This window comes from Xenopus tropicalis, chromosome 6 (genome assembly GCF_000004195.4).
Source record: "Xenopus tropicalis strain Nigerian chromosome 6, UCB_Xtro_10.0, whole genome shotgun sequence".
Lineage (NCBI taxonomy): Eukaryota > Metazoa > Chordata > Amphibia > Anura > Pipidae > Xenopus > Xenopus tropicalis.
Genome location: NC_030682.2, coordinates 101361312 through 101377305, shown reverse-complemented (window position 1 = coordinate 101377305; position 15994 = coordinate 101361312). Strand labels below are relative to the sequence as shown.

General features: G+C 37.7%; 1 protein-coding gene across 2 annotated transcripts in view; it reads right to left on the bottom strand.

Annotated features, from left to right (window-relative positions):
• Positions 1-15994, bottom strand: part of rttn (rotatin) — an 83995-nt gene that overhangs the window by 50338 nt on the left and 17663 nt on the right. For both annotated transcript variants that reach the window (XM_031903768.1, XM_002939620.5), the window contains exons 12-17: positions 15667-15837; positions 12148-12360; positions 8070-8182; positions 6274-6400; positions 1784-1909; positions 1555-1671 (exon numbers count right to left, since the gene is read on the bottom strand). In XM_031903768.1, the coding sequence (XP_031759628.1) occupies positions 1555-1671; positions 1784-1909; positions 6274-6400; positions 8070-8182; positions 12148-12360; positions 15667-15837 (867 nt within the window). The remainder of the gene's footprint in view (positions 1-1554; positions 1672-1783; positions 1910-6273; positions 6401-8069; positions 8183-12147; positions 12361-15666; positions 15838-15994) is intronic.

Sequence of the window (15994 nt, the reverse complement as noted above, 5' to 3'; positions counted from 1 at the left end):
TTTGACCAGAAACCAATTACCCAGAAAATTTAGGAATAACATTTCCTTATGTTCTAAAATGCAAACATTTCTTGCTTTTTCAAGAATGTAATGCATAGACAGTCCTTTTTACTTGATATTAATTAGCTAGCATATATCCATGGCAAACCAACATATATTTGTATTTCTTAATATTTAAGTATTTTTAAAGTATCCTCTAAGCATAATGCCAAATTAAAGAAAGATCAAGACAGTCACAAGTCCCAAGCAGAGATAATTGAGACCATACCTAGTTTGCCATTCTCTTCTGGTAATATGTACCAGCACTGTGCACACCAGCAAGAATCATAATAATTGCCCGCTCTCGAGTGTGCTTTTCATTTATTACATTTTTTTTTTTTGCTTACTGCCATACTGCCAATAGATTAGTCACAATAGTGCAAGCTAGAACGCTATATTTATTCTGCAGAAAGCTTTACCATACCTGAGTAAACAGCCCTAGAAGCTGTTTTAGATAGCAGCTGCCATTTTAGCTTGGTCTCCATAGCTTCCTGCTGCTGGTAGCATAGATCACACATTCTGATGGGAGGGGGAGTGAATTCTTATGGGAGGGGGGGTCAGAAGAAGGGAGAGAAGAGAGAGCTGTGCAGACTTGGGCCCCAGAATGAAGGATACCAAAGTACATGTGTACACAAAAGAAGACAAGAAATCCTGTGTTTCTTTTGATAGAGGACTTAGTGCAGCATTCTGTGAGTGCTTATGGCTGTATTTACATAGACCTTTCTGATAAAGCTTACTTAGTTTTTACCTTTCCTTTTCTTTTAAATAGCCTGCTTTTATAAAAATAGTAGCAAACCCTAAATAAGTAAACAAATACAGGTATGGGATCTATTATCCATAAACCTATTATCCAGAAAGCTCTGAATTACGGGAAGGTTGTCTCTCATAGAATACATTTTAATTAAATAATTCGGATTTTTAAAACTGATAAACTGAAGCGGTACCTTGTGCTTGATCCCAACTAAGATATAATTAATCCTTATTAGAATCAAAACACTCCTTCTGGGTTTATTTAATGGTTAAATGATTTTCTAGTTGATTTTCTAGTAGGAAATGGCAATCCAAATTATAAGGACACCCTTATCCAAAAAACCTCAGATCTTGAATATTCTAATAACAGATAATCTGTATTAGATTAGTGCAGTTTAACCATTTAATCAACCTTGACCAAATGTAAATACTTTAGAAAATGTTGCCTGTATGTTCACATATTTATCTACATATTTTATTGCTTAGGCTAAAGTCCCATGGGCCATGCATGCTTTGCTCCTGCAGCTATATTTCACTTCAATGAAAAATGTGTGGAAATGCAGATGTGAGCTCTTTTGCCCTGAATATAAGCTTTTTCAGGGAACTAAATCAATTAACATTTGTACTGCCTTGTAAGAACTGAGTGGTCTCAATGTATTCAGAAAACAAATTTGGGATGCAGGGAAACACAAAACAAAACACGATCATAAAAAAAATAATGAAATAAAAATAATATCAGAAGACAAAAAGAAATAAAAACTGTACCTGTAAAACTGGTATTACTGGACAAATCGATTCAATTAAGGTATTCCAAGTATGATTTTCCATGACAAGGCGTCCTTGAAGTAAATATGAGAGAATTGTCTTTGCTGCAGTACATATCTTCAGAGGTAGAAAAAAAAATTGGTAGTAAATGGGTGATGGCGGAAGCAATTAAGTTTTTCCATTTATTATTAGGATCAGAAGGAAATCATTCAGAAACATCACTTCATACCTCACTGTTTGATTCTTGCAATCCAAATGTAGATATTTCATATAGCACCTTTGAGTGGAGGAGGAAATGTATACCTTGACATACTGATGATACAGGCTTGGTGACGTTATGAATTCCCAAGGAATCCTAAAAAATGTTAATCAATAAATTAATAAGGAAGTAAGTAACAAATGTCTACACAAAGAAGCCTGGATGTGTCAGGGATCAGTAACAGAACAACAATAGGATCTGAAAAAATACATTTCAAGGCCTGGTAAAAAAAAAAAAAAAAAAAAGAAGAAGAAGAAGATATAAAAAAAACAAACAGCCGAAGCACAATGAGAAACAAGGAGGGTGTAAGGGTGATATGTATAGGTTTACTTTCATAAGTTCATGGCCAAAAAAACAAATAAATCATGCTTGGAAAGCTCCAATTCTCTCATTAATCTGCTTCAAAACTGATCAGATACTGATCATTTAACAACATTTGGCAAATCTGTTCCTGAGCAGTAGCACTAGCAACCAATAATTAGAATATTTAAACCAGATCCAGGTAGAAAAATTAAAGCAAGAATCCAATTTGCTCCCTGCGCTAATTCCCAGGTGCAAATTTGCTCAGTGTCTACAAACAAGTCCTTTAATTGTCTCTTATAAGAAGATCTAGAAGCAAGATCGATTGTTGGTAAAACAAGAAAAGGAAAAATTACAGAGGAGTAAGGATTACCATTTAGCATATTTACTACAACACTGAGGACAAATTATTTTGGAAGGTGGTGTGAACCTATATCATACATTGTCAGAAATGGGATAATCCCCAGCTTCCAGAGTTTCAGTTCTCCACAGTTATGTTTGCTTTCTGACAGCCATACAAGTCCTGACCTCTAAATGGAAGAAAATACATCTTTGGCACCAATCTCTCCATCAGCTAATGCAATCTGCCTTCCAGTACAGGTATAGGACCCATTATCCAAAATGCTTGGGACCAAGGGTATTACAGATAAGGGGTCTTTCTGTAATTTGGATCTCCATACCTTAAGTCTAGGACTATAGGATTGTTTTACATCCAATAAGGATTGATTACATCTTAGTTTGGATCAAGTACAAGGTACTGTTTTATTATTACAGAGAAAAAGGAAATCAGTTTTAAAATTCTGAATTATTTGATTAAAATTGAGTCTATTGGAGACGGGCTTTCCGTAATTCAGAGCTTTCTGGATAATGGGTTTCCGGATAAGGTATCCCATACCTGTATTTGTAGGGATGCAATAATAAAGTCAGACAGGTCTCCGAGCATAACATTAGGGATCCTGTTTCAGGCTGTTCCTAACTCTGACTCACAGGATAAGATAAAGTTTTTTCTTAAATAAGCTTGAAAAAAAATGCAGTTATTTGCTGATGTTATTTATTTATTTATTGCTGCCATTTTTTTCTCCATCTCAAATTTTGATAAACTGGCCTGCCAGTGTGCCCAGGTCCAGTAACTGTTAGATACCAATCAGCAGGAGGCATTTATTACTCACCCATTTTTATAGACACCTTATTTGTTGCTAAGGGTTACCGAACCTGGGTAAACCTAGCACCTTTTATTATATATGGACTGTATCTTGGGGGCAGATTTATCAAAATGTGAGTTTAGAGCATAATACATAAAAACACACACACATTCTATTCATTCCTATGGGACTTTTAGAAGTGAATTTATCAAATGGTAAGTTCTATCTTTCATTGATAAATACACTTCTAAAAATCCCATAGGAATGAATAGAACTTGTGTGAGTTTTTATGTACCAAGCTCTAAACTCACATTTTAATAAATCTGCCCCTTGATGTACATCATTGGCACTTTATTTAAATGAGCAATAAAAGCCCTGAATGCAGAATCTGCTTCCCCTAAACGGACATATCTACAACAGAAGGGCCATAGGCTAACACTAAGAAATAAAAGGCAAAAAAGTTTGGCCAGGTGCTATATCAAGTAAGCCATAGCAACCAATAAGATGTCGAGCGATGTGACCAGTAAGTGTTGCCTGCTGATTAATTGATCTAGGTCAGTGCTGTCCAACTGGCGGCCCGCGGGCCGCATCCCCCCACCTGTCTGGCTGCTTTGATGGTTTACTCTTGTATAAGCTTTAAATGGTATCAGTACTGAGATTAACTGCCCCCCTGAATGGTTCTCACCTCAGATTCAGGCTGTAATCCCTCTGTATTGTTTAAACATGTAATCCCCTGTGTTGTTCACACCTTTTAATCTATGCATTGTTCACCCCCTGCAGTGTTCACACCTCAGGCTCAGGCTGTAATCACCCATATTGTTCTCCTGTTCACACCTCAGGCCTGTGTGTAGGCAGCACAGGGTAGGCAGAGTATGGCACATAGACAGCATAGGGCAGGGAGGGTATGGCACACACACAGGCAGCATAGGGTAGGCAGAGTATGGCACATAGGCAGCATGGGGCAGGGAGGGTATGGCACACACAGGCAGGGTAGGGCAGAGTATGGCACACACAGGCAGGGTAGGGCAGAGTATGGCACACACAGGCAGGGTAGGGCAGAGTATGGCATGCACAGGCAGGGTAGGGCAGAGTATGGCACGCACAGGCAGGGTAGGGCAGAGTATGGCACGCACAGGCAGGGTAGGGCAGAGTATGGCACGCACAGGCAGGGTAGGGCAGAGTATGGCACGCACAGGCAGGGTAGGGCAGAGTATGGCACACACAGGCAGCATATGGCAGACACAGGCATCATAGGGCAGGCAGAGTATGGCACACCCAGGCAGCATATGGCAGACACAGGCATCATGGGGCAGGCAGAGTATGGCACACACAGGTAGCGTAGAGCAGAGTATGGCACACACAGGCAGCATAGGGCAGGCAGAGTATGGCACACACAGGTAGCGTAGGGCAGGCAGAGTGCTGCCTGTGTGTGTCATACTCTTTCTACCCTATGCTGCCTGTGGGAGGTGAACCTGGCAGGGGTTTGTTCTGGGAGTTTGTTAGCAGTTGGAAATAGCCAGTAAATGGTCCCTAAGGTGTGTAATTATGTACTGGGGGTTGCTGTGCTATCCACAGGGGAGGAGAAGTCATATGGATTTTAGGGTGTGTCTTAATATGACATAATATAATTCTTTAACATATGAATGATGGTTGATATCCCTGCAGTGAGGACCAAGCATTTGGGTTTTTGCTGCACTACCACCATTGTGATAAAATTGGTGTGGTTTGAAGTGGGTGTGGTTTAAAAGGGGGGAGTGGCTTCCATTAGCGGCCCTCCACCATGTATGCGCGAGAAATTCCGGCCCTCGGCACCGCAGAAGTTGGACAGCACTGATCTAGGTGAATCTATAATAAACATATTACAAAACTTTGACCCAATATATGAGATACATAGTATAAGATATGTCTCCTTCACAATTTGGACATTTTTTTAGTACTCTACATGTCTTACAAGCCTTCTTTTAACTCACGTTTAAGTTATTTTTTAAAAGGGAAGCCTTTCAAGGGCTAAAACAGGCAGATCTGCTTTAGAACCATGTATTAATATGTCTCATAGAGTATGAGCTATATAACTACAAATATGGGACCTGTTTTCCAGAATGTATAGGAACTGGGGTTTATTGTGCATAAGGGATCTTTCCATGATTTGCATCTCAATACCTTAAAGGAGGAGGAAAGGTAAAAACTTAAAGTAAGCTTTATCAGAAAGGTCTATGCAAATACAGCCATAATCATTTACAGTAATGCTGCACTGAGTCCTCTATCAAAAGAAACACAGGATTTCTTGTCTCTTTTTTTTGTAAACATGATGTTCCAGTGTTTGACTTCCTCTCTCAGAAACATCCTTAATTCCTGTTGCCAGAGTCTGTGCAGTTCTCTTCTCTCTCCTGCTCCCCCTCCCCTCCCTTAGGAATGTGTGATCTCAGCTATAACGACTAGACTGCCGACAGGAAGATACTTAAAATGGCAGCTGCTGTCTTAAACAAACAGAGAAAACTTCTACAGCTGTTTACTCAGGTATGGTATAGTTTCTGTAGAATAAATATATAGTTCTAGGTGGCACTAATGTGGCAAATCTTTTGGCAGTAAAATGGCAAAATGACTTTCCTTCAACTTTAAAAAATCATTATTTAAAATATATCATTTAAATCCAATAGGAATGTTTTGCCTCCAATAAAGATTAAATATATAATAGTTGGGACAAAGTACAAAGTACAGTTTTATTATAACTGAGAAAAAGGAAATCACTTTAGATTATATTAAAATGCAGTCTATGGAAGATGGCCTTCCTATAATTTGGATCTTTCTGGATAACAGGTTTCAGAATAATGGATATCTGTACTAACTCTAAATTCAGCTCACCTTAACCAAATCTAAACCCTATCACAATGACCTTCAACCATATTTTTGTGCCACACACACACAATGTGGCCTTCAACCTAGAATGTTTATAATAGATTAAAAAAAAAAAAAAAAGAAATGCTAGTTTAAAATGTACAAATCATTATATGTTCTTACCTTAACAATTTCTAAGTTTGTTTTATAAGCCTCTGCTTTTACTAATGGCATCCAATGAGACATCAAGCAAAGCAGAACTTTTTGACTCTCCTCTAGTAGAACAGGAGAACTTTGTGCAGACTTAAAACTGTTGAAGGAAAAGAGACATGCAAATTCAATCTTTAAAATAAAAATTAACTTAAGGGAGACAAATTGAGTAAAAAGCAAGAATGTCCAGAACTGCAAGAATTTAGGGAGCACAACCCCAGTCAGTACCTGGCTGCAAATACCGGTTCTGTGTGGCATAACTGGCTCAATAAACAAGGGACTGCACCGTAAAGAAGTGGTGAATGCTGTGACTTCTTTCCTTAAAGGAGAACTAAACCCTAAAATTGAATATGGCTAGACATACCATATTTTATACAATGGACTTATTGAACCAGCCTAAAGGCCCAACATCTCTATAGTAGTAATAATCCAGTTCTTTAAAGTTGTCACAGGGGGTGACCATAATGGACATACTGGACATTTCTGTTCTGTTGTGTGCTCTGAGCAGCTGTTGCAAAGCTACGCTTAGGGGTCATCGGAAATTATCAAGCAAAGAAAATGATGTTTGTCTGTCATATAAGCTGATCCTAACAGGCTGATGATTAAAGTCTGATTCACTGGTTTCAGAGCTGCCATGCGGTAATCATCTGTGTTAATTACTAATCAGCCCTATATTGTGACATTTATATCCTATATATACAGTATATTGTGAGTCCATCCCTAAGTTCAGTAACTGACAGCAGGACAGACCATGTGCAGTGAATCAGCAGAAAAGAAGATAGGACACAGATGTTCCCTGCTAAAGGGCTATTATTATATTAATAATATAATTGTAGGGATCTCTAAATTAGGGCCCCTTGAGATGGACACCCCTAGGACAGGCACCCAGGGTGGTATTGGTTAATGGGACACATTGAGTGGTCTGGGATGTCAGTTAACAGGGAGTTTCCCTGCAGTTCGCGTTACAGCCACCGGGTGGTGGGTAAAGATATGAAAGGGGATAAGCTTCCATGCTTAGCAGGTTTTCAGCCTGGGACCTCCCTCTTGGAAAGAGGTGACCAACAGCCCTGGGTAGTAGATAGAAGTTAGACAGGGCTCCTGTTAGCGCCAAAGTTATAGCAAGTAGCAGCACTGTCTAAAAAGTGGGTTACATAATATTAATTTTGAGCCCAAAGTAAAGCCAGAGATTTGAGGGTTTTTTAGTTATACTATATGTCTCCTTTACAGAGGATAACTACCCAAAAATAAAAGCTTGCCTGATTACAAAAATGCAGATCTCAATATGTTTTAAATTTTAATTCATTTAAAATTGTCAATGGTTTTGAAGTTATCTGTTAGTAATAAAATTGTTATTGAAAGCAGCATGTCTCTTTCTGCACTGCTGATTCTGACTTTTAAAACAATGCAGCAGTAGTCAACCTAGCATGCTTCTTTACAGGTTAATCATCTAACTAACCCATATAATAACACCTATTATAACCCTATATATTTATTAATAAAAACAAATACAAAGTAGTTTAAACACATGACCAACAGAAAACACAGAATAACTCTCATGGCTAAACCAAGTAAATTTCTAATTCAGCTGGTATAGCCTGACATCTGCTGGTTGCAACTGGAAAACATATTTTACCCTAGAAAGTGAACACCAGGAACAAAGCACTTTTTTTTTTATTACAGCAAAAATGCAAACCATTCTGAAATGAAGGAAATGGCATTGCTAGTGTTATGGTCTGTATAACAGGTTCCACTGAGCACAGAATACTTACATGTCTGAGCAAATCTGAATGAATTTCTGAACCAAAGGAAAATGTTTATGGAAAGGAAGGCTAGAAAGGGCCTTTTCCGCCAGCTCCACCAATTCTATAAAATCCTTTTTCCCCTGATAAAAATAAATGAACAATTACAGAAGGTAGCGGATAATGTTAAATATTTAATGTTTTTTCTAACAAGGTGAATGTCACGGCTTGCTATTAACGAAAAGGATTATGCTTTTATTTGAACTATAACTCTATGGAATTTAAATAAATCACTGGTGACACCTAGAGGCAACTACGTGATTATGCATCAATTGGATTTAGGCCTGCACCTGAATAAATGGAATACGCTCGGGTGCAGGCACATTTTTTTTTTTGTTTTTATGCGTATTTCCATGTATGTGCCTGCACCCGAGCGTATTCCATTCATTTGGGTGCAGGCACAAGTAGGAAGCATAGGGCGGAATTTTCAGCAAGCATTTTTCCACTTGCCGAAAATATCCGCCCTACGCCTCGTCTGACATCAGCCTTAAGCTATTGCCCCACGGGTGTATTCTCGGCAAGCCTAAAAACACTTTCCGAGAATACACCCCGCTACTGTAAATTCAGCCTACCTTGTGCCTGCACCCCAATGAATGGAATACACTCGGGTGCAGGCACATGTAGCCCATATCTGAGACTTCATATTGTCAGAGGATATTGGCTACATGTGCCTGCACCCAAATGTATTTCATTCATTCGGGTGCAGGCACAGGTAGGGGTATTTTTGAGCGTATGGAGTGTATTCTTGGCAAGCGTTTTTCGGCTTGCCTAAAATACGCTCCATACGCTATGTGTGGCATTTGCCTAAGTGCAGGTATAGCTTGTTAAGATTTCTGGGCTCTCTGCCAAAAGCTACTTTTTAATTATGTTTGCATCTTTTTTAGCATTCAGTGCAGGAGATCAAAGGGAAATATGGGACTTTTCCCGATAAATTCAAGACAGTTGGAAGGCATGGCCTAAGAAGTCAAGGACTGATAATGAAAGACAGATTTGACCACTCCCTTTTTAAAACCAAAACCATTTAAAATCATACCCATATTAGCACAAGTAGTTTTATAACCATACCCACATTAATGGTGATTACACACCAAAATAGTGCTCACTGCAGGGAAATCTCCCATCACTCATACACAAAAGAAGTTTATAAAGTCATATTAAGCCACACCTTAACATCTATATGCCTCCTCATGCCCTCTGGATAGAACTCCCCAAAGCATAATTACACACCTTAGGGACCCCCTAACAAATATTTCCAAATGCTAAAAAACTCCTGCCAGTTTCACCTCCCACAGGCAGCATAAGGCAGGCAGAGTATGGCACACACAGGCAACACAGGGCAGGCAGAGTATGGCACACACAGGCAGGATAAGGCCGGCAGAGTATGGCACACACAGGCAACATAGGGCAGGCAGAGTATGGCACACACAGACAGCACAGGCAGAAAGAGTAGGGCACACATAAGCAGGCAGAGTATAGCACACATAGGCAGCATAGGACAGGCAGGGTATGGCACACACACAGTCAAGGGTTTGTAATATAGTTAGAATCCAAATCCTGCTGAAAAAGGCTGAATCTTGGTCAAATCTCAAACCGAATCCTGGATTTGGTGCATCCCTAATATTAATATTGGATACATACAGTGACAATTATCAATTAAAAATGGTCTGTTAACCATTAATGTGGGTTTAATATTACAAGTATTGGCTTGATTCTGCCATTGAAAAAATGCATGCAACATGCATGGAACGTGTTGGGTTCTGTTAACATGCAAAAAAAGATTAATTACATACTGCACATTTTATGTTCACTGTTATATTTGGGAGCAGAGGAAAAGTGTTTGTTTCCAGTCCAACCCACATCCATCCCAAACCTGCAATGGTTGCCCAAATTTCAGTACACTGTACTGTAGTCAGCAGCTAGGCTGACTTGATAGGGAACTGAAGCCTGTCTTTGCTTGGTGACTGCAGGGCTGTGGCTTCCTGTACTTCCTACTGTGTAGGGCTTGTAAGCACTAGATTGCAACAAGAGACCACTGTCCACAAAGAGCTCCTCATTATACAGATTTTAAAAAATGTGGCTGTACTATAAAATGACATCCAAACAATCCTGCTGAGGCGTTAATCTTTATTTGAACTTCACCAAATGTAGACTTCATGTTGGAAAAGTTCAGGTACCCCTATCTGAACACTTGCCAAATCCAAATGTGACTTTTTTTGTTCACTAAACCTAAAATTTGATACAATATGTAGGATAATCATGATTTTAAAATTAGAATTAATAAACAATATTATACTGTATGAAGTCATTTTTGCGGAACACACCTTTTCAGACAATGGCTGTATATATTTAGCAAAGTCACACAAAAACAAAGTCTGTGTATCCTGATGTACAAACATTAGAATACATTTGCAGCTTGTTAAACACAATGGGGTTGATTCACTAAAGTGCGTTAAAACGAACGGTATTTATAGCATATGTTAAACATGTTATCGCCTCTTATTTTTTGCGACAACGCGCGATTCACTAAAAGGAAAGGCGTCAAAATTTAGACGCAATGCTCTTTGTGTTATTTAACTCACGATGAGCGTTTTTCTTGCGTTATTTTCTGCCGCAAGCATTATTTTCTGTCGCACGCAATATATTTCGCCGTGTACTATATTAGCGCGTGATTTTACGCACGTAACTATTACTTTCGGAAAAATACTGTTCTGATAATTACCATTTCCCTGAAAACTGGAGGCTGCATTACTCTAGGGCCAACACATACTTGAAAAAATCCCACTGCAAAGTCCATGTTGTGTTGCCAAAAGCTCACAAACCACAAACTACCGCCTGCCCCAAGTAGGTGTTAATCTTCGCACAGACTAATGTGATTTTTAGCGCGTTTAACGCTTCATATGTGTTTTTGAATCAAGTGTTAGGATTATTTCTACGCGCAAATTGAAACAATGCGTTAAAAATTACTCATTGCAGTAGCGTGCGATTTAACGCATGCAAAATTACTTGGACGAATCAGCCGTTATTTATTGCGTGCTTTTTAATGCAAAAAATCATGCGATAACCACTATCGCACTTTAGTGAATCAACCCCAATAAATGATAAATGTAGTGGGAAACCTGCAAACCAACATTCCATTCTTGGCTGGATTGTGCCATGAATGTATTAATCCTCACTTGCTTCAGCTTCAGTCCAGAATTTTGGGATGTATAGGGAAGGAACATATCCCACACAATGTACAGTAACCGATTTAAAGGGCCAGTGACAAAAAAAATGGAAGGGTCTGTATGCATTATTGAACTAGCACCTCACCAGTATGGTGACATTAGGGTTTTACTAAACAATGGTTATGTATGTATCAATTACAGGTAAAGGATCCATTATGCAAAAAGCTCTCAATTCCAGCAAGGCTAACTCCCATAGATTCCATTTTAATTCAATAATTATTTGCTTTTAAAGTACTTGTACTTGAACCCAACATAAATATAATTAATCTTTATAGTAGGCAAAACAATCCTATTGGGTTTATTTAATTTAAATGTTTTTTAAGTAGACAAGGTATGGAGATCCAAATTACAGAAAACCACAGATCATGGGCATTCTAGGATAAAAGTAGTTAAATTCCAAATTGCATCACATTTAATGCTTGGGTGTAATATTAAAATAGAACAGATTTATTGTTGCATCAAAACTGAATCTAATTGGTTTTGGTATTTGGCTTAACAAAAACAAGATTGCACAGAGAAGACACTTGTTCTAATTCCGTAGGCCCAGGGTCCCCCTTTTTTTTGTCCGCCAGAAGGCACAGTAATTGACCCACCAAAAGAGCCACAGGCCCACAGATCCACAACAATTTACCCACTATAGATAGTAACACACCTTTGGTTAATAAAAATCCCCTCTCCACATACACAGACAAAGACAAACATGAAATATTAGGCATCAGCCTTTTTGTCTGTTGACCCTTTTACTTTAATTCTGGCAAAGAGAACAGAATAAAAGTACAAACATATAAAAAAATCATCCAAATAATAATAATCCCAGTACATACCTCTTTCCTGGAATACAACATAAAAGTTGTCGCACATTCAATTGAATATGCGGTCTCTGAGGATTGTTTATAAATGCCACAGTGCTCAGAATTCAGCTGCTCCATAAAAGATATAACAGATTCATGAACGCTAGGATATGCCATGCGAAACGGCAGGTCGAGAGATATAAGAAACAAAGCATTCATCAAGCTCTCTGGCAGAACATCATTTGCCTTAAGAAATCAAAGAACAACAAAAAATAAATACAATTTTTCAATATATTTAAGGTTTTAAAAATAACTACAATTGTATATGTGTCAATTCCCTGATTTAACACCAAAACCAACATTTTTTACAGTTACATTTTAACAGTAAAAAAAAAAAAAATATTTCATAGCAAGAAAGAAATAAAACCTTGCCATCAATGTGCCCAACACAGTTCCCTAAAGGACCAATTTGAGAAGCTTGTTCAGTAAGTTTTTCAGCCTCCTACTGAATAGAGTCTATGCCGATTATAATTCTTAGCTGTGCTGTAATGTCTTAAGAAATCAAACTCACTAAAGGGAGTCACTTTTGTGACTTAATGTGCTTAGCACAGCATGTATTTTCAATGACTGTGAATATGAGCTGAATATCAACCAATCCATTCTGTCCTCATTATTTTTAAATCACTAGAGTAAAGCTCAATCCTTTCACATGAGGATTTTTTGCCTGCTCTTCAAAACTCAACTGTTGTGCATTAACCCCTTTGGTTTTGGATCAAATGTAAACACGCAGCAAATATAAACCCACTATACAAGAGGCAGTATTAAAATACTATGCTTTAATAGTTACAAAAAGTAGAAGAAGCATTTTGACCTGTACTGCACCAGATGTGATTTACGGACGGGGGCAAAATGTTTTAAGAAAAAGAACTGAATAGACATAAAGGTTTTTATGGCCATTGTTTTGTTTTCATGCTCTATAACAGGCAAGCAAAACCAGCTGACTGCATACAGCTGTAGAACAAGCAGAGGGCAGTAGAATGCTTCTAATTCTGCAAGATTCTGTGGCTGGAAACTTCTGTGCAGCTACACTTTATGCATCCATAAACATTAAAAACAGATGCTTTATTTCGGTAAAATATACTTTTTGAAAACATTACTTGCAAAATATCTATTTACACAAATGGTGTTTTTCAACATGTTCATGGATGATTATCATGTAAATACAATTCTAAATATCCTTCTCAATGCAATTAAATTAGTTTTAACCTTCTGTTTTGCTACAATTTATTTTATTATATTACTTTGTTCTCCTATTATAAAAACTATGACAATTTTTTTTTCTACTTTGTAAAAAAATGTTTTAACTGTCTTTTCTATGTAACATGACAATTAATTACAAAAGTGTTCACCTTACTACCCTCTCTCTTTGTCTTTCTTCCCACAACTTTGCCACAGTATGTTTTGCCAAAGCCACAAAGTCATTAAAAATGACTGCCATTATGTTTTCGAAAACTTTTAATAGACGCTCTTACACATATTTCTATCTCAAGATGTAAAGAAATACCACTTAAACTATACCCCAAACATTGCAGGTATCTATAAAAATATATGTAAAACACTATCATATAAATACAGGCATGGGACCTATTATCCAGAATGCTCTGGGTCTGGGGTTTTCCAGAAAAAAGTCTTTCCATAATTTGGATCTCCTTAAGTCTATGAAAAATCATTTAAATATTAAACCCAATATGATTGTTTTGCCTCCAATAAGGGTCAATGGTATCTTAGTTAGGACCTAATACAAGGTACTTTTTCATTATTACAGAGAAAAAATAAATCATTTTTCAAAAAGTGAATTGCTTAAAATTGAGTCTATGAAGTCCTGACAGCCATAGCAGCTCAAGGGAAGAGATGTAAATGGGCAATTTTTACCAAGTTGTATATTCTTATTTGATATGATTCTGTAAAAGGTAACTTATAATATGATACACAATATCCATGAATATTCTCTAAAGTATACTTGTGTATTATAACAAAAAAAGTACCCCCCTTTTGTAAAATATGAAGATATTATAGGTCACCAAGGAGTTCCATGACCTGTATAAAAGCATGAGGTCGGAGGCTTTTGCTTTTATATGGTCATGGGACTCCTTTGTGATTTATAACATCCTTATATTTTACAACTGGGGGTACATTATTTACTAAATAAATTATATGCACTAGTATTTATTCAGAAGGTCAGGTTTCTATCAAACTACTTGCTATTTCTGTTTCACCACATAACATTATACATATCATAATATTAAGTCTTATCTGCTACATTTCAATGTAGAATTTCACCTTCCTTTGAAATTCTTCACTGTAGTATGGGTAGTTATAAACAACAATAGACAACACGGAGCAAGGATAGATATGTTAGCTAACTGACAAAAGATTGTCTTCTGTATGCCACCTGGTCAGCTTTAAGGAAGATTCTGATGTATAATCAATAGCCTTAGGTTGATGAACACATGATGTTTTGATTGTTGCAACTTCTATTGCCCATTGGCTTTTGTGGAATATTCAAAGACTTAATTAAATTAACAAAGTAAGGAGATTAAGCATTTAAAGATTATGGCCCTACAGCTATAGAAATACAGTGATATATTTCTATACATATGCCTCTTAGTGGACAGGGCCTTCCCCTATTGTCTCCTAACAAGATCCAGTGTAACTGTGACTCAATTCTGGTGAAATGTTTTTCTGTATATGTAAACCATTTGGCCTTGTGTATTTATCCCTTAACCCTGTAAAGGCACTATGGGGAACAGTGGTGCTATATAAATAAAATATAACTGTAAAATGTAACTAAATGTATGACTTTTTATTGCTGACTCTTGGAAAGTTATTTCATCTTGAGCGGGTGTAGCTTTGGATTCTAGCCCTAGTACTAGACCTGCTTGGTCTGTAATCCGAATGGGCAGAAGTTGGCTACACACATGGAATGCTAAACTGGTAACAACAGGACCAGACCTGGAATGAAGAGCTCAGGCTTGGATATCAGTTACTTATCCTATATATGGGCTGATGTTATCACTGGCCACATTTACAAACACACATGATCCTAATCTGCTTGGTCCTAAGTAATGCTCAGACTGAGATTCAAAATACCCTCTGGGGTCTGTCCCTAAACAGATTCCTATAAGAAAGTAGTTTATTCTGTAAAAGAAGCATGGGCAAATGTCAGCAAGCAGCATTGTATGTCGCTAATTGAACCATATGACTTGGCTTGACTCGCTTATATAACCAGGTAAAAGTACACATCAACATTACTGTCCTGAAGGGAGCCAGTCTGAGAAGAGCCTTGCTTCTTGACTTGTTTCTCTCTACATTGCACATGGGGAAGGCTGTGACAGTGATAAGCCAATTTTCAGCAGCATAAGGTCTAGTGTCACAGTGGTTCTTAGGCATTAATCTGCAGTCAAGAGATGAGCACTGCTACAGCTAGGCAAACAATGTTGAGAAAGAGGCCTAAAATGACTCTGCCTTTCAAGCTCTTTGTTCTTCTCTCACCTTTTCCACAGGGAGAATGCTTTGCAGCAGGCGCATTGTAAAAAGCGAGATGCTGATAAATGCCATTCTGTGACTCATAAGAGAAGAGCTGGGTTGCTCAGAACTATTGTTATTTTTATGATACAATATAGCATCCCCAAGTGTATCCAAGATGGAAAGAAGATTATGTCTCTAGAAAGAGAAGAAAAAAAAAATAATAAACAAAAAAAAGCACACAGTTTTGTAAGGCTGGAATTACACATGAAGTTAAAATATATAGTTTACTGTCAAAAACTGCATAATTAAGATCAGCATTTATTTCCTGTCCATGCCTAACCTTTAAGAGAAT